At 36.4% G+C, this 17,005-nt stretch overlaps 1 protein-coding gene across 4 annotated transcripts in view; it reads left to right on the plus strand.

Annotated features, from left to right (window-relative positions):
- SPTA1 (spectrin alpha, erythrocytic 1) overlaps positions 1–17,005 on the plus strand; it is a 131,783-nt gene that overhangs the window by 56,179 nt on the left and 58,599 nt on the right. For all 4 annotated transcript variants that reach the window (XM_074318723.1, XM_019751299.2, XM_074318724.1 and 1 more), the window contains exons 21-27: positions 6,336–6,473; positions 8,736–8,887; positions 9,492–9,678; positions 11,612–11,713; positions 12,615–12,706; positions 13,644–13,788; positions 14,596–14,777. In XM_074318723.1, the coding sequence (XP_074174824.1) occupies positions 6,336–6,473; positions 8,736–8,887; positions 9,492–9,678; positions 11,612–11,713; positions 12,615–12,706; positions 13,644–13,788; positions 14,596–14,777 (998 nt within the window). The remainder of the gene's footprint in view (positions 1–6,335; positions 6,474–8,735; positions 8,888–9,491; positions 9,679–11,611; positions 11,714–12,614; positions 12,707–13,643; positions 13,789–14,595; positions 14,778–17,005) is intronic.

Consider the following 17,005-nt stretch of genomic DNA (forward strand, 5'->3'; position numbering starts at 1 on the left):
TTTTTATAAATTTGTGATATTAACCCCTTATCAGATATATCATTGGCAAATATCTTTTCCCATTCAGTAGGATCCCTTTTTGTTTTATTGATGGTTTCCTTTGCTGTGAAAAAACTTTTTAGTTTGATGTAATCCCACATGTTTATCTTTTCTCTTACTTCCCTTGCCCAAGAGGACATATCAGTAAAAATCTTACTCCGGGTAATGTCTGTGAAGTTTCTTCCTACATTTTCTTCTAGGAATTTCATGGTTTCAGATCTTACATTTAAGTCTTTAAGCCATTTTGAATTTATTTTTGTATGTGGTGTAAGGAGGTGGTCCGCTTCATTTTTTTGCATGTGTCTGTCCAGGTTTCCCAGCACCATTTATTGAATAGATTGTCTTTACCCCCCACCGTACATTCTTGCTTCCACTGTCGTAGATTAAATGGCCATATAGGCATGGATTTATTTCTGGACTCTATTCTGTTCCATTGTCTGTTTTTATGCCAATACATGCTGTTTTGATTACTGTAGCCTTGTAGTATAATTTGATGTCAGGTATCTTTATACCTCCCACTTTGTTCTTATTTCTCAAGATTGCTGAGGCTATCTGGGGTCTTTTATGGTCCCATATAAATTTTAGGATTATATGTTCTATTTCTGTGAAAAACATCGTTGTTAGTTTGATAGGAATTGCATTGAATATGTATATTGCCTTAGGCAGTATGGACATTTTAACTATATTAATTCTTCCTATCCATGAACGTGGTATGCATTTCCATCTATTTGTACCTTCTTTCATTTCTTTCTTCAGTGTCTTATAATTTTCTGAGTACAGGTCTTTTACTTCTTTTGTTAAATTTATTCCCAGGTATTTTATAGTCTTTGGAGCAATTGTAAATGGGATTGTTTTTTAAATTTCTCCTTCTGATGTTTTATTATTGGTATATACAAATGCAACTGGTTTCTGAATATTAATTTTGTTTCCTGCTACTTTACTAAATTTATCTATCAGCTCTAATAGTTTCTTGATGGAGTCTTTAGGGTTCTCTATATATAGTATCATGTCATCTGCATATAATGACAATTTTACTTCCCTTACCAATTTGGATGCCTTTTATTTCTTTTTCTTGTATGATTGCTGTGGCTAGAACTTCCAGCACTATGTTGAATAGAAGTGGAGAAAGTGGGCAACCTTGCCTTGTTCCTGATCTTAAGGGGAATGGTTTTAGCTTTTCCCCATTGAGTATGATGTTAGCTGTCGGTTTATCATATATGACCTTTGTTATGTTGAGATGTGATCCCTCTATTCCCAGTTTCCTAAGGGTTTTTATCATAAATGGCTGCTGGATTTTATCAAATGCTTTTTCTGCATCTATTGATATGATCATGTGATTTTTATTTTTCATTTTCTTAATGTGGTGTATCACATTCATTGATTTGCAGATGTTGAACCACCCTTGCATACCAGGGATAAATCCCGCTTGATCATGGTGTATGATCTTTTTAACGTATTGCTGAATTCTGTTCGTTAATATTTTGTTGAGGATTTTTGCATCTATGTTCATTAGAGATATCAGCCTGTAGTTTTCTTTTTTGTGGTGTCTTTGTCTGACTTAGGGATCAGGGTAATAGTGGCTTCATAAAAAGTGATGAACACACAATGGGATTTATAGATGATGTAATACAGAATTGTACACCTGAAATCTATGTAATTTTACTTACAATTGTCACCCCAATAAATTTAATTAAAAAAAAAGTGTTTGGGAGCCTTCCCTCCTTCTGGATTTTTTGGAAGAGCTTGAGGAGAATAGTTGATAATTCTTTTTTGAACGTTTTGTAAAATTCACCTGTAAAACCATCTGGTCCAGGGCTTCTGTTTGTTGGGAGATTGTTGATTACTGATTCAATTTCCCTGGTGGTAATCAGTCTATTCAGATTTTCTGTTTCTTCTTGAGTTAGCCTTGGAAGTTTGTATGCCTCTAGAAAATTGTCCATTTCTTCCAGATTGTCAAACTGTTGTCATATAGTTACTCATAGTAATTTCTTAAATTTTTTTGTGTTTCTGTGGTGGCTGTTGTCACTTCTCCTCTTTCACTTCTGATTTTATTAATTTGGGTCATCTCTTTTTTTTGATAAGTTTGTCGATTTTGTTTATCTTCTCTAAAAACCAAATCTTGGATTCATTGATCTTTTGTACTATTTTTTTGACTCCATTTCATTTATTTCCTCTCTGATCTTTATTATCTCCTTCCTTGTGCTCCCTTTGGGCTTATTTTGCTGTTCTGTTTCCAGATCCCTTAAGTGTAAGGATAAACTGTTGATCAGTGATTTTTCTTGTTTCTTTAGGTAGGCCAGCATTGCTATGAATTTCCCTATTAGGACTGCTTTCGCTGCATCCCATAGATTTTGGGTCATCAGGTTTTCATTTTCGTTTGTCTCGAGTTATCTTTTGATTTCTTCCTTGATTTCATGGTTGAGCCATTCATTATTTAGTAACATGTTATTCAGCTTCCATATATTTGTGTGTCTTCCAGTTTTTTTCCTGTAGTTGATTTCTAATTTCATAGCACTGTGGTCAGAGAAGACAGTTGGTATGATTTCAATTTTCTTAAATTTATCAAGACTTGTTTTGTGGCCTAACATATGGTCTATCTTGGAAAATGTTCCATGTGCACTTGAGAAGAACGTGTATTCTGCAGCTTTGGGGTGAAATGCTCTGAAAATATCGATTAAATCCAAGTGGTCCATTGTGTCATTTAAGGCTATTGTTTCCATATTGATTTTCTGTCTGGAAGACCTGTCTCTTGCTGTCAGAGGTGTGTTGAAGTCACCTCCTATGATAGTGTTACTGTTGATCTCGGTCGTTATGTCAGTCAATATCTGTTTTATATATTTAGGTGCTCCTATGTTGGGTGCATAGATGTTTACTAGGGTTATGTCCTCTTGTTGGATTGAGCCCTTTATTTTTATATAGTGCCCATCTTTGTCTTTTAATATGTTCTTCATTTTAAAGTTTATTTTGTCAGATATAAGTATTGCAACTCCAGCTTTTTTCTCATTTCCATTTGCATGAAATATCTTACTCCAACCCTTCACTTTCAGCCTGTGTGTGTCTTTTGATCTGAGGTGAGTCTCTTGTATACAGCATATACAAGGGTCTTGCTTTCTTATCCACTCAGCCACCCTATGTCTCTTGATTGGAGCATTTATTCCGTTTATGTTTAAAGTAATTATTGATAGGTACATAGTTATTGCCATTTTTAAATTTGTAGTTAGACTGTTTTCATCTTTCTTCTATTTACAGAAGTCCTTTTAGTATTTCTTGCAATGCTGGGTTGGTGGTAATAAATTCCTTTAGCTTGTTCTTTTCTGGGAAGCTCTTTATCTCTCCATCAAATTTAAATGATAGCCTTGCTGGATAAAGCAATCTAGGTTGTAGGCCTTTATTTCCATCATTTTGAGTATCTCCTGCCACTCCCTCCCGGCCTTTAATGTTTCTGTAGAAAAGTCATTTGATAGTCTTATGGGAATTCCCTTGTATGTAAACTTCTGTCTTTCTCTTGCTGCTTTTAGGATTCTCTCTTTGTCTTTAACCTTTGCCATTTTAATTATAATGTGTCTTGGTGTGGACCTGTTTGGGTTTATCCTGGTTGGAACTCTCTGCACTTCCTGGGCTTGTATGTCGGTTTCCTTCATCAGGTTAGGGAAGTTTTCGGACATTATTACTTCAAATATGTTCTCAATCCCTTGCTTCCTCTCTTCACCTTCTGGTATTCCTATGATGCGCATGTTTTTGTGCTTGATGTTATCCCAGAGGTCTCTTAAACCATCTTCATTGTTTTTTATGCTTTTTTCTTTCTGTTGTTCTGTTTGGGTGATCTCTTCTAACTTATCTTCTAAGTTGCTAATTCGATCCTCTGCTTCATCTAACCTGTTAATTCCTTCTTACGTTCTTTATTTCTAACTGGTTGTTCATTATGATTTCTATATCCTTCTTTATGTCATCTCTAAGCTCCTTATACATTCTTATCATCAGTGTTCTGAACTCTGTCTCTGATAGGTTGGTTAGCTCTGTTTCATTTGGTTCCATTTCTGGAGGTTTCTTCTGTTCTTTTATTTGGGACATGTTTCCTCCTTTTGTTTATGTTTTCAGTCTTTATTATTTCCTTTGTTTGCGTTTTTCCTTATTCTCTTTCTTTTTTTAATATTTTTTATTTTCAATTAGAGTTGACATACAATATTATATTAGTTTTGGGTGTACAACATAGTGATTAGACATTTGCATAACTTACAAAGTCATCACCCCAATAAATCTAGTATCCATTTGACACCATACATAATTATTATAATATTGAGTATATGCCTTATGTTATAATTTGCATCCCTGTGACTATTTTGTAACTACCAATTTGGACTTCTCAATCTCAGTCCTTTTTCACCCATCCCCCTAACTCCCCTCCCATCTGGCAACCATCAAACTGTTCTCTTATCTATGAATTTCTTTCTATTTTGTTTGTTCATTAATTTTGTTCTGTCTATTCTACATATAAGTGAAATCATATGGCATTTTTCTTTCTCAGTCTGAATTACTCCACTCAGCACAACATCCTCTAGGTCCCATGTTGTTGCAGATGGAGAGATTTCATTCTTTTTAATGGCCAAGTAATATTCCATTATATACATGTACCACTTCTTGTTTATTCATCCATTGTTGAACACTCAGGTTGCTTCCATATCTTGGATATTGTAAATAATCCTTAATTATCTGCTTTAAGAACTGCTGGCTTAAAACCAACAAAACCAAAAGACATCTTAGTGAAAGGGAGAAGATATTTGCCAATGATACATCTGATAATGAATTAATGTCCAAAATTTATATTAAAAGAACTCATACAACTCAACACCAAAAAAACAAGCAATCCAATTAATAAATGAGCAGAGGACCTGAATACACATTTCTTCAAAGAATGCATACAGATGGCCAGTAGACATATGAAAAGATGCTCAATGTCACTAATCATCAGAGAAATGCAAGTAAAACCCACAGTAAGAGACTACTTCACTCCTGTCAGAATGACTATCATCAATAAATCAACAAACAACAAGTGATGGCGAGGATATAGAGAAAAGGAAACCCTCATGCACTGTTGGTTGGATTGCAAATTGATGTAGCCACTATGGAAAATAGTATGGAGGTCCCTCAAAAAATTAAAGATAGAACTACCTTATGACCCAGCAATTCCACTCCTGGGTATTAATCCAAAGAAATCCAAAACACTAATTCCAAAAAAAAATATGCACCCCTATGTTTGCTGCAACACTACAATAGCCGAGATACAGAAACAACTAAAATGCCCATCAATAAACAATAGGATAAAAACAATTGTGGTACATTTACACAATGAAGTATTACCCTGCCATTAAAAAGAATGAAATCTTACCATTTGCAACAACATGGATGGACCTAGAGAATATAAGTGGAATAGGCCAGACTGAGAAAGACGAATACCATATGATCTCACTTATATGTAGAATCTAAAGAACAGAATAAATGAACAAACAAAACAGAAATAGACTCATAGATACAGAGAAAAAAACTGATGGTTGCTAGATGGCAGGAGACTTGAGGGGGGATGGGTGAGATAGGTAAAGTGATTAGGAAGTATAAATTAGTAGTTACAAAATAGTCACAGAGATGTGAAATACAGTATGGGGATATAGTCGATAATGTTGTAAAACTATGTATGGTGTCAGATGGGTACTAGACTTATCAGGGGAATCATTTCATAAATCATATAAATGCTTAACCACTGTATTGTACACCTGAAGCAACACAAAATAATATTAAATGTCAACTATTTTATGTATATATTCATGGGATGTAAAGTTCAGCATAGTGAATATAGTTAATGGTATTGTAATAGTTCTGTATGGTGTCAGATGGGTAATAGACTTTAAGGGGTTATCACTTTGTGAGGGTTGTAAGTGTCTAATCATTAATTTGTTTTGTACAACTGAATCTAATACAATAAATAAATAAAAGTTAAATAAATACTGATGTCTTAGGGCCATTAATATTTTTCCATAAACTACATACTCATTTGCTCACTCTTTTCATATTGCTCAGCCTCCCTGTCCCATGAGAAGTGATAGGGTGGAGCAATATCTCTGAACATGACATGTGGTGATCTCTCTGTTACAGGCAGCCATGTAAGAGGTTCCAGCCAGAGGCTCCTCTCACCTGTGAGGCCTAAGGAGAACCCCCACCCCCCACATACACACATTATTAGGTTCTACAGAGAGATATTTCCAATGGGTGACTTACATAGTCTGCTTCCTGTTTTTGTTTAGCAACAACAGGCTGCACCAGTGGAGGGAGCCACTCGAGAAGAGAGAGTTGTGGCTTTATATGACTTCCAAGCCCGTAGCCCCCGAGAAGTCACCATGAAGAAAGATGATATCTTAACTCTGCTCAGTTCCATCAACAAGGTGAATGTCCCTTCTAACCTTCTTCCCCAAAACAAGACAATTCTTCTGCAATCATCTCTCCTAACCCTGTCAGATATCCATATTTTGGTCAGCCAATATTTTTCTGTTGCTGTCTCTCTTAAATAACCATAATTTATTGAAAGTATCTTTCTTCCAGATATTGTGTAGGATGCTGTACATATTTTTTGGGATTATAATACCAATTACAGTTAACAAAATGAAGACTCAAGGATCTTAAGTAATTAGCCCAAAAACATACAAGCTATGAGTGGCAGTTCTGTAATATGTACACATATTTCAGGATTAAACTGTTCCTTTTCCCATCTCTTTGCTTGTTTCTTTTCTGTGCCAATGTTCCTAGTGATGGAACAACAGTGGCTGGGTTAGGAGGATCCTGATCAAGAAGTCTTTTGTCAACTTGGTTTTCTTTAGACAATTTTGTGAGAACAGTGACAAAATATGAGCTACAGTTTAAAATATACTTTTATAAAAGCTCAAACATTTCTTTATATTTTAATAATTAATCTTGAAAAATGATTGGGAAGAGGAGATAAGAGTTTGGGACTCTGAGGACAAGTTAATCTTTTAGTGAAGCAAAATGTTTCATTATCAGATATGCTGTGTGCCAGTCCTCCTTTCTCTTTAGTCTTCTCCACTTCCCTGAGATTAACTCCAAAGTGCTCAGTATGAGGTAAGATCAAACAATACGGTGAATGTCTAAATTAAAAAAAAATATTATTACAGTAAAAGACACATTGCCATTAATCCCCCTCAAAATACTCTACCTCACTTCAAACACACTTATACCACCATTCTTACCACTTTCTGAAGCAGTTCTGGAAGTCCTCTTTTGTGAGTGTCTTTAGTTGCACCATCATGGCTGCCTTGATGTCCTGGATCATTTTGACTTTGGGGAAGAGCCAGAAGTCGCACAGTGCCAGATCCAGTGAATAAGGTGGATGAGGACACACCATAATGTTTTTATGTGACAGAAATTGCCGTATAACAGAAGCGATATGTGACACAGAACGTTGTCATGATAGAGGATGATTAATTACATACTTTAAAACACACCTTTAAAAAGAATTAGTTTATTGGGGTGACAATGGTTAGTAAAGTTACATAGGTTTCAAGTGTACAATTCTGTAACACATCATCTATATGTCACATTGAAAAAAAAATACACGCCTTCTCTCAACCATAGCTCACACCTGACTGACTGCACTGAACAAGTTGAAACTTATCACACACTGTTACTAAGGTTCAACACACCACTTCCCATATTGAAGATGCCTGCCTTTCCATTGGATGTCATTCAGTAGCAGCATTCACTATATTTTGTGATCACAGTAGAAAGGCTCCATGTCACATTTTGCTTCTGGTATGGCAATTTCTGTCAAATAAAAACGTTATCGTGTGTCCTCATTCACCTTATTCACTGGATCTGGCACCATGTGACTTCTGGCTCTTCCCCAAAGTCAAAATGACCATGAAAGGTAAACATTTTGAATTGATTCAGGACATCAAGGCAGCCATGACAGCACGACTAAAAACACTCACGAAAGAGGACTTCTAGAAGTCCTTCAGGACTTCTAGAACTGCTTCAGAAATTGGCAAGAATAATGGGATAAATGTGTACAAAGTGAGGGGGATGTATTTAGAGGGGGCTTGATGGTGATGTGTCTTTTACTGTAACAATTTTTTTTTATTTTAACACTCACCCTATTCTTTGATCACACCTTGTATAGCACCACACCCAAAATGCTCTGTGGGGATTAGGGTGATACTTAAGCATAAAGCATTCACATAAGTGAATTTCAGGGCAACACAATTTTTTAGGAGTTCTGGGAAAGGGATAGGTTGACAGAAGTTCCTGTACAATGTTGTCATATTCAGATGCTCCACTACTAAGAAGTCCAGTTTGATTCTGGCTCCATGTTTGTTTATTTTTTAATTCCTAGTGGACAAAATTTCCCATCATTACAAGAATTATCTTTGGTTTTAGAAAACCTCATTGAAGTTAAAGGTCTATAATCATATGTCAGATTCCTTGATTTCAGAGGCTTTTCTCTGCGATTCCTGCAACTTCTTATTTATGTTTTTTGCAATATGTCAAAATTATAATACCCCTCATAAAAACGGTTTGCTTCTCTTGGCCACCAGGCTGTGCCTGTGTTTAGAGACTTAGTTAAGAGAGTTGAAGCCTATCCTATTTGTGACTTTTCCAAGAACTAAAGGAGTAGGGATCTGCTCTCCCTTCAGGACTGGTGGAAGGTAGAAGCTGATGATCACCAGGGTTTTGTGCCAGCTGTCTACGTCAGGAAACTGGCCCATGATGAGTTTCCTATGCTCCCACAGCGGCAGCGAGAAGAACCAGGCAACATCACACAGCACCAGGAACAGATTGAGAATCAGTAAGTTCTGGAGACTGGAGAACTGGACAGGTGTTTGACCAAACATTTCCTGTTGGTCAAAGTCAGTTCTCATGACTGCATCTGTTAGATTAAAGAGGCCTTGAAAATTCACAGATTTTAAGAGCTGAAAGTAAACTTAGGGTCCTTCAAATATTTCAGTTTTTATATGAGGAAAGGGAAACCTAGTACCACTAAGTCAATTGCCCAAAGTGAGACACTTAATAGAGTCACATCTTCTGATTCCCTGACCAGCATTCTTTCAAGGTTATTAAAACATCTTCTGACTTCCATATCAATTTGTTTACTATGCCAGGTTATTTCATACCCAGTTATCAAGAGGCATGCTGAAATTTCACTTCTATGGGATGTCATACTTTAGGGACATTTTTATTCTTTTTAAGTGGTACACTGTGTGTTTGTCTCTCTGCTCTCAATGCTATTTTCCTTTTATTTTTATTTCCTCCTCTCCTTTACTGTTCACCTTTTGACTTTTCTCTCTCTCTTTTGTCCCTTTAATTCTCTCCCTCTCTCACCCTGCCTGTACTCTTCTGTTTTTTCTCCATCTGTTATTCTACTTCTCCATTCTCTTCATTTATCCACCCAGGTACCACTCCCTTCTTGATCGGGCAGAAGAACGCAGACGTCGTCTATTGCAATGTTACAATGAGTTTTTATTGGCCTATGAGGCAGGAGACATGCTGGACTGGATCAGAGAGAAAAGGGCAGAAAACACTGGGGTAGAACCAGATGATGTTTGGGAACTGCAGAAAAAGTTTGATGAGTTCCAAACGGTAAGAAAGAGGAACCTCCTCCTCCAGATAGCTTTTTGAGGGTTATCATTGTTTCCTTTTATCCCATATCTCTTCCTAAGTAACTCCTTAATTTCACATTTGCAAAATATACTCCCCAAAGCTACTGAGAGTTTCACATTTCAAATCTTTCTCTGGGTATTGTGGATGCAAGCAAAATACAGAGGAAAGTGGTCACTAACTTTGCAGCCTGCAATTCCTGCTACTCCCAAGTCCTACAGGGAGTGCTAACCTCCCTGAATTCTTCAAAACTTGCCTAATACTGTACTGTGTTCCTGATGCCCAGGTTGAGATGAGGTGTTGTGAAACTCTGTGTAAAGTCTAATTATGGGGCAGAAATTGGGTGGGAAGAACAACCTGACTTTACAGCTAGATGATTTCTAGTTTCTGCCTGTCTAAAACCCTTTCATTCTTCTTTATTCTCTCAGACTCATTTTATTATTTTAATTAGCAGTGAGTATAAACTTTTCTCTCTCTCTCTCTCTCTCTCTCCCTCTCTTTCGTCTTTTTCTTATGGAATTCAAAGTGATAGATGATATGATAGATAAATATAGAGATTATAATTTATTTTGGGAATATATAAAGAGTAAAAAGAAAGAAAGAAAACAGGAGTACAATTATAAAAGAACACCAAGAATGAGACTTCCATGGGAAATGTTATTGTATAACGTAATAAACAATATTGTCACGGTAGACATTGTGATGTGCTCCCTAAAACTGTTGCTTACAATATACCTCAGTATAAGCGGATTGCAACTCAGTCCATGAAATTCTATAGAATGTGGAGCAGTTTGTATTGGTAGGAAAGAATATTACATGGCTCAAATATAGATCCCTCTGATGGTGTTACTTAATCCAGGGAGAGATTTCTAAAAAAGCCAGGAAGGGAGAAATTCACCTAATTTTCTCCGGATACTTATATGGATTGAATTTACATTTAGATACTATTCATTTGGAGTTTATTATTAAATATGCTGAGGTAGAGGTCAATCTTATCTTTTCTCCAAAATGGCAGAGCAATTGTTCCAACATCATTTACTAAAAAGTTCATTTTTGCCATAGTGATTTGAGTTGCTACATTTATCATATAGTAAAATTCCATACGTATTTGAAATTATTTCTGTTTTTTCTATAACAGACTTGATAAACTATGATTAGACTTGCCTGTCTATTCATGTGTTATCACCACACTATTCTAGTTATAAAAATTTTATAGTATGTTTTTTAATGCCTTGTGGGGAAAGGCTTTCTAACTATGACTCAAAATTCAGGTTCACTAAATGCACTAAAAGAATAGATTGATAGATGTTGTATTGCAGAGTTGTACACCTGCAAAGTTAGTAATGTAACTTTACTAACAATTATCACCCCAATAAACTTTAATTAAGAAAAGAAAAGACTGACAATTTTAATTAAAACAAACAAAGAAGCAAAAAAACTCTGTGGTTTTGCATGGCAAATATCACCATAAATAAAGTCATGAACAATCAACACATGGAGAGAAAATATTTGCAAGATATAAGATCTAAGATAATGCTCCAATACACCAATATATAAGTAACTTAAAATTTGAGGGGGGGTCAAACAAAAACCATCAAAAGATAAGAACAGGGGATATATATATATATATATATATATATATATATATATATATATATACTAGGAAAATGGACATGCTCCATACTTCAGATACATAACAGCTCCCTTGCCAAGTTTTTTATAGTCACTGGGTGTCAGGGAGATTAAAGGTACTCTTCTTAGTGACAGATTGGAGGAGGGCAGCTTGTTGTGCATTGAAAGTAAAGTTAGAAATGCATTTTAAAATTTAGCCAAGAGAGGGCAGAGATGAGCAGGCAAATATTAAAGATTCTTAAGGAGGGGATTTACACTGCTTTGGGAAATTTTTCTTACTTAGGATTTGAAGACCAATGAGCCTCGACTGAGGGACATAAACAAGGTGGCTGATGATCTTCTATTTGAAGGGCTTCTAACACCAGAAGGAAGTCAGATACAGCAGGTAACTATGTCTTCTTCCATTACCAGGTTGAGCTTTGGGAGTCATTATTTCACTTAAATACACTCAACTTGATATTCCACAGATCAGCTAGGACACGCAGAAGGTAAAGGCAGTATGGAGCTGGCTATAGAAAAGGCCAAAGACAATAGTCCGAACAGTCCAGTCATTTGAACTGATGTGAAGTCCTTAAATTGCAACACACACTCACCTCTCCCCACACAGATACAATAAATTCAGTATTCAAATACATGAATACAAAGAAAATACAGATAAAGGACCTATGATAGTAAAAGGGTTAAATCAAGAAAATTTACTGGAAGAGATAGGCTCTCATAAAATCTAATGAAAGAATGAAAAGAATATAGGTCAGTAGAGATGGGGAAGAAAGCATTCTAGACCTGATTCAGATTTGGACCTAGAGTTCCATAAAATATCTAATGAATATTAATGGAATGTGTTGCCCAGCTCTCTGCATTGTCATAAACCAGTGAGTAAGTTTTCTGCTGCTTTTTGTGGTGGTTGATATGGGGTAAAAAGGACATGTTCATAGGTACAATTTACTCACCCCGTACAGAAAGTAGGATTCTAAAAGGCTACTTTGTTTCATAAATTCAGGATGCAGAAAGGTGCTATGGTTCTCCTAGAGAAACATAATAGCTACTCTATGGTTGACAGTTCCACCCTGAAACATTAGTTTGGGAAAGAAAGCAATCCCTTTCTTAACTGCACTGGTATAAATGAAGCCCAAACTCAAGCTATCCAAGAAAGAAATAAACCTATGCAATTTCTGAGGGAGATAGCATGAAAGCAACCATGACTTAAACCCCATCTTGTCTTTAGACACCACTGATCAATCTGAGTCTGCTCCGTAGCTAAAGTCTGGTATATCTGCCTTTTTTAGGAGTTGAACAACCGCTGGGGCTCCTTGCAGAGGCTTGCAGAGGAACAGCGCCAACTTCTAGGGAGTGCCCATGCTGTCCAAATGTTTCACAGGTGAGAATTTTAACCCTAAAAAACAGTGCTGCTCTAGAACCCACTCGAAAAAAAAAAAAAAAAAAAAAAAAAAAGTCTAATTACTTTTAGACTCTAATTACTTTTAGAACCATAGTTATTAGTATAACCTTTCTTCCTGAGATTGACCTAATAGGAGAGCAGGTGTTTCAGTAGTAGATTCCTCACTTGGCACATAGGATACTCCCAGACAACCAATTTCAATTTTCTAGTAATCAGGCCATCTATATGTTTTTGTGATAGTGAATGAAACTTAAAATAGAAACAAGAGGTTTAAGTAACTATATTTCTGAACTATAAATAGATGGCAGAGAACCATGAACATCACAGTGACTTTAACTGTTGATTCAACACTTTGTTATGTCTGATTTCCAAATCTGTGTCGAAACTAAGAAATACATACACGTAACTAAATAAGCAAACAAATAAGTGAACAAACAAATAGGAAACCAAATACCTACAAATGTATTTATAAAATGAATTTATTTTTGAATATCCAGAGAAGAGAAAAACTAAAATACACATAGTTCTTGTTGTTTAGAATGGCTTAAGATGGAATTTTATGAAATATAATAGTTAAGCATGTAGCTCTGCAGTCAGGCCACTTCATTCAGACCTAGGCTCTACAATTTAGCAGTAGTATAATCTTAAGGAAATATACTTGGCATCTTTAAGCTTCAGGTTTCTCATATGTAAAATGGTAATGGTAATGGTAACTATGCCTCAAGTCATTGTTGTGAATATTAAATGAGCATACGTTCTAACACATTAAAAAGGATGGTGATGGTGGTTGTGGTGGGGTGGTAGTGGTGGTGGTGATGGTGGTGGTGGTGGTAGTAGTGATTACTTCCTTGTGAGTCCATCAACTCTGCCTCTGGTACACATTATTACTCTTAAACTCTTTACTCTCATGTACCAGAGAAGCAGATGACATGAAGGAGCAGATTGAGAATAAGTATCAGGCCCTGAGTGTTGCTGATCCTGGCTCAGATCTGTTCAGTGTTCAGGCGCTTCAGCGGCAGCATGAGGGCTTTGAAAGAGACCTCATACCCCTGGGGGAAAAGGTGAGACATGAAATTCCAAGCTTTTCTAACACTTTCCTCTTCATGTTTATACCTACCAATGCCCTTGCCTGTGGTCTTATTTCCCAGTCCCTATTCTTACAGTTCTCTTTCTATTACTCCATAGTTGTTGTTGTACCCTGTCCCTAAAACAAAGCCACTAAAAGGACATGCCCTGGGACATGGAGGGAAAACATATTCAAAATGAACCTCCTATTGTCCAAGCGCCTCTTTAATGGGTTCCAAGTGAGCAGAACTTACAGAAGTTAGTTGGAGGCCAGTATCCTAAGATAAATAGAAAATGGTCATACCCCCAAGATGGCCAGGCCAATGCCTGAGCATGTTGCAGAGTTTTCTTCACAAGTGATTGAATGAGCTGAATCCTCCTCCAACTGAAAAGTGAACTCTGGAGCTTGTCAGATACACTCTGAGATAAATCAGTCATCGTACAGCATGGCATTATCATGCAGAGCAAAAGGAAGCTCACAAATATCTATATTAGAAAGACTTTTATATTAAAAATCAGGGTCCTTAGGTTCCCTAACAATGCTGCCACTAACCAGCATTCTCTTAAGTACCCTCTTTGACAGCCTTATTATCTTAAAAAGAAGTATGGTCGTATCAATGTTGACTACTTCAGGGAGTTATCACGTGTACCAATAGATTTGGCATTTTAGTTAATAAAGTAGCAAGATGTTCTTATACCTCACTGATATCTGTTTGAGGAGTGAGCACCCCCAGGGCTCAGGATTATTCTTTTGCTAGAGATGTGACTCTAGGCTGATTATCAGAGCTCTTGTACTTCCCCAGGTGACCATACTGGGGGAGACAGCAGAGAGGCTCAGTGAGTCCCACCCTGATGCCACTGGTGACCTGCAGAGGCAGCAGATGGAGCTGAACAAGGCCTGGGATGACCTGCTGGGGCACACGGAGGATCGTAAGAAGAACCTAAATGAGACCCAGAAATTCTTCCTGTTCCTCAGCAAGGCCAGGTAAAACTCAAAAGGCAGACTTCCACCAGGTCGGGTGGGCAATTTCATGTATGGTCCCTGAGTAGAGCTTCTAGAAGCAGTCTGGGTACAGATGGTCTTCACTGTTGGGTTTGGAAAGTACCTATATGTCCAAATCATACCTCTAGTAAAGCACAAATATCTCAAGCTCAATACTTCATGCCATAAAATATTGAAGTTTGGAGGAATGCAAGGCCATCTAAACCAATTAAGTAAGCTTTTATAGAGTGTATTCTATATGTAGGGTGCTATGTCAGGAGATGTAGGATATGGACATTTTCATTCAACTGGAAAAGAAGGGAAGAATACGTATAACCATGGTAGAACATAATACAGCCCAAAACACATATCCTAACAATTAGGTGGAACTATGTGTAAACAAAGGCACAAGGATAAGAAAGGTACAACAATTTCATGAAGCGGACAGGGATAGCTAGAACATGAGCTTTGTATGTCAGAGGGGTAAGGAGAAATAGCAAGAGATAAACAGAAATGTTGAGATCAAATTCTACATAATTATCATTGTCTTGCTGAAGAGTCTAACATTAGAACAACTTAGCAAATATATACTTTGTTTGTGGAAAATTCCTGCATTCTTCTCTGTTATATCAGTCTACTGGAACATTTAGAACTGAGAGTACAGGAAGTAGTAGCTCACAATGTAATACTTCTGAAGAAAAAAGGAGGGAACTTTTGGCAAATGATTGCAGTTGCTCTTGACAATCTCCATACCAATTCAGCATTTCTGGAAAGCTATAGTTTTTCACACAGTAAAAATAAATAGCAACTATACTCATTCCCCTAAATAATTTTTTGCTCATATATCTATGTATATATAGATTCTACCTGGACTTCAGATTCCTAGTCAAAGGTTGTCTCCTTCCCTTTATAAAACCTTACTCATCAATGTAACAGAAGTAATATTCTCAGCCTCAGAACAAATCTAACACCATATTTTATTTCTTTATGACACTTCTGCTTTTCAGGTGTTTTTTTTTTTGTTTGTTTGTTTTTTGTTTTTGTTTTTAAATAAATGAGTTTCTAAAAGGCACAAATACTTGATACTTTATTCAAAGAACTAAATTTTGTTCGATGTTTACCAAGTATCAAATAAACATCGAACAAAATTTAGTTCTTTGAATAAATAATAAATTAGTTTACAAAAGAAGAGATTGGTCTGCCCTAGACATGCCTTCCCTAAGGTTCCACAATAAGATAGATCTTTAAACCACCCCCCCCAAAAAAAAAATCTACTTTACAGGAACAAGAATCATTAGGAGTAATGGAATATGTGTAAGTTCAGGATTCCAGTATGTGGGTTCTAGTTCAGATGTCAGCTATAGTTATTTCATATGGTCAAATCACTTATTATTCTGTAAGCTGACTTTCTGATCTGCAAAATGGAAACAAAATAATTCCATACATGATAACCTCAAGATCTATCCATGTTGTCACAAATGACAGTATTTCAGCTCTTCTTGTGGCCAAGTAATATTCCACTGTATGTATGTACCACATCTTCTTTATCCAATTATCTACCAAAGGACACTTGTTTTTTCCATGTCTTGCACACCATGAATAATGCTGCAATTAACATAAGGGTACATGTATCTTTATAGATAAGTGTTTTTAGATTTTTGGGGGTAGATATCCAGAAGAGAGATTGCTGGGTCATATGGCAATTCTACCCATAATTTTTGGAAGAACCTCCATACTGCTTTCCATGGTGGCTGTATCAATTTACATTCTCACCAGCAGTGTATGAGGGCTCTTTTTTCTCCACAATGCCTCCACCACTTGTTATTACTTGTCTTGTTGATGATAGCCATTCTAACAGGCATGAAGTGGTATCTCATTGTGGTTTTGATTTGCATTTCCTTAACAGCTAGTGAATTTGAGCATTTTTTCATATATCTGGATCTTGAGATTATCATGCTAAGTGAGATAAGTCAGACAGAAAAAGTCAAGAACCATATGACTTCACTCATGTGGGATATAAAACTGAAAGCAATTGGAACAATTCAAGATAGCAGATTAAGTAAATACTATGCCTACTGCATCCCAGGATCACACCAAAATTACAAATAAGTTATAGAACAATCAACCTCAAGATTCATCTGAATACTAGCTGAAAAAGAACCACTATAACTAAAGATATAAAGAAGAGGTCACATTGAGACATGAAACACAAACAGGCTGACCCCAAACCC

Source organism: Rhinolophus sinicus, linkage group LG14 (genome assembly GCF_036562045.2).
Source record: "Rhinolophus sinicus isolate RSC01 linkage group LG14, ASM3656204v1, whole genome shotgun sequence".
Taxonomy (NCBI): Eukaryota; Metazoa; Chordata; class Mammalia; order Chiroptera; family Rhinolophidae; genus Rhinolophus; species Rhinolophus sinicus.